Source organism: Opisthocomus hoazin, chromosome 9, assembly GCF_030867145.1.
Source record: "Opisthocomus hoazin isolate bOpiHoa1 chromosome 9, bOpiHoa1.hap1, whole genome shotgun sequence".
NCBI classification, from domain to species: Eukaryota; Metazoa; Chordata; class Aves; order Opisthocomiformes; family Opisthocomidae; genus Opisthocomus; species Opisthocomus hoazin.
In genome coordinates this window covers 14,003,688-14,009,687 of record NC_134422.1, presented here as the reverse complement: position 1 = coordinate 14,009,687, position 6,000 = coordinate 14,003,688, and the positions used below count along the sequence as shown (strand labels likewise).

Here is a 6,000-nt window from a genome sequence, read left to right as displayed (position 1 = left end):
GCCAGCCCACCATGCACCTTCTAGTTAACACACGAAAACACAGCAGCCAGGGCAGGAGTCAGAGCAAATCCTTGACAAGCAAAGGCTGCTGGAGTGAGGAGCTCTGCTGGATAATAAGTCTACTTTAGTATTTCTCCCCGCAAAAGAAATGCAACCTCCACTTACTCTAGGGCAAACTCAAAAGGTTTTATTTTAATTTTTTTTTTTAGCAAATTCTATCACATAAATGTTAACAAAAAACATCTGTACAATTGCCATGATACACTCAAAAGTGAAACAAATAAGATATAAATACAGATATGGATGTAACATGACAAAAGCGGAAAAAATAGAAAAAAATACATGCGCATGAACACGGTGCCAACAACGTCATTTCTCATGGCTGGCATTTTTCAGCGCGGTTTTTACTTCCCATTTAAAACATCGTTAGCAATGTCCTGCTGTATTCTACGAAGGTCTATTTCTCTGTCCCTTAATATGTAATATTATGCTTGATAAATAAAGGGGTGGGGAGAAAAGGTTTTGATGACAAAGATGCGAGTTACATTACTTATACAGGTTATTGGTAAGCTAGTAATAAGCAATAAAAAAAAGACAGTCTCGTATTGTATTGTAATCCAGGCAAGCACACATAGTGTACCTTAAGAAAGCCACATGCCTCGATATTTCTGCACTACATGAGAACTACAGTACGTAGACCTGTGGGGCGGATGGATCCGGGATTTGCCCATGCCCACGGAGCACTGGTGCAGCCAATGGCAGAAAAAAACATCCACATCTGAGATTTCGGCAACCTTGCAGCTGGGAGCCGCTGTCTGCTGAGAGTTTTCTCCCATTCAGACTTGTAAAGCATGGTGGGCAAATAAAATACACTTTTTTTTTCTTTTTTTTTTTTTTTTCTTTTTTTAAAGGTACGAAAAATTGAAGCCCTGCATAACGGGCAGCAAGAGGGGGAGAGAAAAAAAAAAAAAAGGCAGTGGCAGTAGGTGGCTACTGCCGGAAGAAGGTGAACACAAGCTTCACCGGTGCGGTGAGGCACTGCCAGCATGCAGATCTTTCTCTGCAAGCGTGCGCGGACACTGTGATCTGTAGCCAGAGAGACCCTTATGCTTGCTGAAGAGAAAACAAAATGATTGTACAGCTTGTTGAAGTCCGACCACTGGAGATCAGCGAGGTGACATTCAGAGCTAGCCCTTTGAGTACTTCAAAGGAAACATGAAAAAAGAAAAATTGGGTCATGTTCAACATACTCAACAACCCTACTATGTACATTATACGCAATGATTTATAAATACCTAAGCAGAACGCTCTCTACTGTATACAGGTATAAGATACTTCTAGAGTACTCAAAGGATGAACAGTCCTCGACTGACTCACCTAACGAAACTAAGTAGCACGTTAATGAGCATCTGTTGACAAACAGAACAGAATCAGATTCAGAAAGTAAGGCCTGGTTCCACCGTTTGCAGCCCCAAGCGCGGCAATCGCACGGGAAGCACAGGCTCGTCGCCGGAGCGGCAGCAGGCTGCACGCGTCCTTCCGCCGACGAGCTGCGAGCTCCCACCGCAGTGTCAGGGCCAGCTCAGGGACGCTACAGCGCGTTCGCTCTCAGTGCATACTAACAGGATTTTATAAAATATATAAAATCGTTTTAGAAGGAACTCAATTCCTGGAGATTTGCTACAGTGTACCTTTCAAAAAAAACCTAAACAAACAGCAAACGGTGATGGACCAAGCTCCGTCACAGCTGGGAGGGACTAAAACCACTCTGGTCAGCTATGCTGACCTTCCGAACCCCAGAACTGGAAGATCTTGAACTGAGAAGGGGGGAGAAAGAGGCATAAATACCAAGCAGTTAAGAACACAAATTAAAAAAAAACCAAAAACCCAACAACAAAAACCCAAACTCACTACTAAAAATTCAAACAAGACAGCTAACTGCTGCCAACAAGTTGGCTGAATATTTCCTCAGAAGCGAAAATAAATTCATGTTCAACTAAAATAATTTGAATCGTCCAAAAAATTAAAAAAAGAATATTTTAACAAGCATACTGAAAGATGTTGAAAAGGGATGGTCCACAGAAAAGGAGAGACCAACCATGGAGCAGCCAATCCTCCCTCTAGTGAGGATGGCTTTTCTGAGCCTGGAAGGACCCTGGGGGAACTCCACCCACCAGGATCGCAGGGTTTCTCCTGCCATGGCATCACTCTTTTGGAAAGATGAAGGAACTTGCCCTGCAGCCACCAAAAGCCTGGACATATCCTGACAAGCTCAGGAGCAGGTCATCTCCTCCGCTCTCACGTCACCAGGGAAAGGGACTGACAAGCTTCGCAGCCTGATCCCACACAGTCCCCACCATCCCAGCCCCTCCTGAGCTGGGGGGGACTGGGAGGGGAGCTGGCACCAAGCATCGCCTCCCAGCAGAGCTCCTCGGGGCAGAGACATGCAGCGATGCACTGATGGAAAGGGTGGACAACGGGACTTCACACTCCCCGCTGCGGTGCTGGAAACTCTCACGTTCTCAGCCACTACCAAGGTGTCCCTTCAGGTCCCCAAAGGGGAAACAGAGGGTCCTGGAGGGAGACTGAGCATGGCCAGCAGCCAGGGAGCACACAGCCCTCACCACAGCTGCAGGTCCGCCATCCTCTTGCACCACTGGCACCGGGGGCAAAACCCCAGTTCTGACCCACTGCAGGTCTGGGGTGGGCATGTCCATCAGCCAGGATGCAGCCCCAGGCCGAGGGCAGCACTAACGTCCTCCAGCCTGCCCTGGGCACAGGCAGGGGCCGGGGAGCTCGCCCTCTGCCAACAGAAGGCTCTCCCACCTGACTGCTGCTGGTCTGGCTCTCACTTGGTCTGTGCCATCAGATTTGCTCTGCTGCACGCTCACCCAGAGCACCCTGCTGACAGCAGTGCCCAGCGAGGGCCCTCTGCACCCCTCCGAAACGCAGAGCACCCCACAGGGCTGTGCACGGGGCTGGCCGGGAAGGAGGAGGTCTCTCAAGGCAGCTGACAGCACTGCAGGCTCTTCAGGGGCACAAGGCAGGAGCTGCAGCAGGCGACCAGCACCGTCCCAGCTGGCTCAGCAGGTGCTTCCATGGGGTCTTTTTGCTCAGTTTCAGACACCCTTTCTGTACTCTGGGATGAATGTTGTGCCCAAAGCACAAAGGAGTTTGTGGGGACAAAGCCATTTACTACCCAAGACCAGTGGGTCTGGCCAGAACAGCAGGATCAGTCTTTTGATGCTTCAGACCTCAAGAAAAACGCAGCTAGCCTCACAAGGCAGCACGGAGATGCAGCCCTGCCAGCTCCCACCGCCCACCCACGGCCACGCTCAGAGCCTAACCCAGCACCCACCCACCTAACTCCCATCTGTGTCCCACTCCAGGTATCTGTCCCAGAACTGTGTCTCAGGTTCCCTTTGGGGAGTAACAAGTAACCGGGAGAATCTTTTGAGCATATGAAAGCGCCAACTGGGTTGGGAGGGGAGAAATATTTACACAGTCGACGGAAGGAGCAAGAGCCCCGCTGTTCTGCAGAGCACAGCTGGATGGAGAGCGGTTACAGAGTAATCAGCCCATTGGAGGTCTGTCAGAAGAACCATGTACAAAAACTCAGATGTTTAAAAAACAACCCTACTTTTCCATTACTCTCTTGCTGTCTCAGTATTAAAGCATCCGAGGCTGGAACCACAGCCACATCTGCGCAGATCTCCCCACGGAGAGCCCTGCAAGCTGCAACAGGGAGTACAAAACAGGACCACAAACTTGTAAGGGGAGAACCTAGCCAGAAGGAGAGAGCAGGTAACTAGCACACAGAAACCAAAACTGGGTATGAACCAAACCAACAAGATTCGTTTGACTTTTATGCGTGTCCAGGTTCTTGGGCTCAGGTTTGGAACGCTCATCTAAACATATTTCCGAGATTTCAGCAGGCTATACAACTATGTTTAAGTATGGCTTTCTGTTGTTCACTTTCAATGAAGACTGCAACACAGACCTTGCTTCCTTTACATTCAATACCAGTAAGATTCTACATAAAAGCTGTTAAGGGACTAAAATGCTGATTGCAATAAATATCTGCGTGGCCTCCTTGAGCTGATGGAGCGCGCCAGTGAAGAGTAGCAGAAAGGTCTCCGAGAGGCACCGTTGATTGCTTCTAAGTCTACACATGTCCACATCTCTCCATTAACTGTGCGTTGAAACATCTGAAGAGGAACTGCTGTTGCTGTTGGTGGTCTGGGCCCTCTTTATGTACAAGTTTAGTAGCTTCATCTGAAAGATAAACAAACATCAGGAGAAGATGCCACAAAAAACAGGCGGACAGAAGTCGACTGCAAATCTTAAAACCCATATTCTGTGGTGAACTCAGTTTTGAGTGAGCTGACACTGGGCTCTCTGGAGCAAAAGCAGAAGCAAAGCTGAGCCTATTTCAGAACAGATAGAGGCAGAGCGTATGCCTAGTCCCACTGAAGTTACAAACAGATTTAATTGGATTTAGAAAAATCCCTTGCATTTCACTTCAGCAGCCATCAGTTCACAGACCTCAACCCCCGCAGCCTGCAAGCACACCAGCAAACTAAGAGCCACAGTCGCTCCTAGGAAACACCCTGAACTCTCCATGCTCTGCAAGATGGCCATTTTCAATGGCATTGAAATATCTTCACTAAGTTGGTACATCTGGCCAAACTGCAGCTGTTATGACTATGTACTTCCTTTGCATGGGTTTCTTTTCTTTTTCTGCCTTACCACCTTAGCTCCAGATCCTGCAATGACTCATGCACACGTTTAACTTTAAACATGCAGGCAGTCTGCATAAACCCAGAAGAATTACTCACATGTTTACAATTAGTTATGTGGTGGAGTGAGTGGCACCTAAGATACTGGGGTAACGACTCTACAGTGTTTTATAGGGGAATTTCCCAATTGCCCAAATATAACGAGGTAAACCTCAGCACCCAGAGCTGTCTCTTCCCACAGCAATTTGGAGGCAGAAGCAATTTGTTTAAGGACAAGGCAACTCAATTCAGATATAAAATCCAAGTGTCTTTTCAGTCTCAGGTTGTTTTGGCCTACACCACACTTCCTACCTACGACAAATTATTGCTTCAAAATAACAGAATGAAGCCCTCTGAATGAAGTAGCTATTCACATGCAGAGATCTCTTTCTGAAACAAAAATGCAGAATTCATCTTAAAATTGCACAGAAGTCTTGGGTATGATGACTTCAAACAGGAGAATAAATCTTGTGACGGCTTCCTGAGCAGCTCTGGAAAGCAATCAAACGCCGCCAGCTTCAACACAAAATGCCAGCTCTTGTCTGAAGGACAGAGCCGAATTAAGGACTTGGTTTCACTTGCAGCATCAGGTCAGAATTTGAGTTTTGCTGCTAACCTGACTCCAGGGCACAAAGTCCTTTGAAGGGTAACTTGAGCTTGCTGGGGTCCCAGGAGGAAAGGGACACATCTGCCATGCTATTCAGAGTGAAGCTTTACCTACAATTCTACCAGCCCTAACCACAACCTGCTGCTGAGAGGACCTGCTCTCCCACCCACCCCAGCCATGCATTCCCACCACTCTTTGCACTAGATTACCTGCGCAGCCGCAAAGCGGACTGAAAGGTCATTAATTTGATCTGCTTTTGAGCCAGAGCAGCCAGCTGATCCAGCTCACTGCATGGTCATCCCCAGACGCAACGCCAAAGGGGCAAGGTAAACATGGCTGCAGTGGGAAGGACCCGCTCGGCCGCAGCTTGCGGTTACACAGGATCCAATGCACCATGAAACCAATCTCCGAGCCCCATCAAAATTTTCTTAGTGGGATTTCAAATGCTCACACTGCTGAGCGAGTGCTGTGCTGTTCTAGTGGTGTCTGGCAGGGTGAGACAGGATTTGAGAGTACAGGGAACTCAACCCTGGGCTACCGTGAAGCCACTGGTCTTGCTGTGAGTAGCACAAGCCATTCAGCTGGCTACTACCAAAGCACCAGAGACGCATTACT

The 6,000-nt window shown here is 48.1% G+C and overlaps 1 protein-coding gene across 29 annotated transcripts in view; it reads right to left on the bottom strand.

Moving 5' to 3' along the window:
- Window positions 1-1,939: 1,939 nt before the first annotated feature.
- The window catches only part of CLASP1 (cytoplasmic linker associated protein 1), a 187,902-nt gene continuing 183,841 nt past the window's right edge, over window positions 1,940-6,000 (bottom strand). For all 29 annotated transcript variants that reach the window (XM_075430615.1, XM_075430613.1, XM_075430616.1 and 26 more), the window contains one exon: window positions 1,940-4,275. In XM_075430615.1, coding sequence (XP_075286730.1) covers window positions 4,189-4,275 — 87 coding nt within the window. In that variant the 3' untranslated portion in view covers window positions 1,940-4,188. The remainder of the gene's footprint in view (window positions 4,276-6,000) is intronic.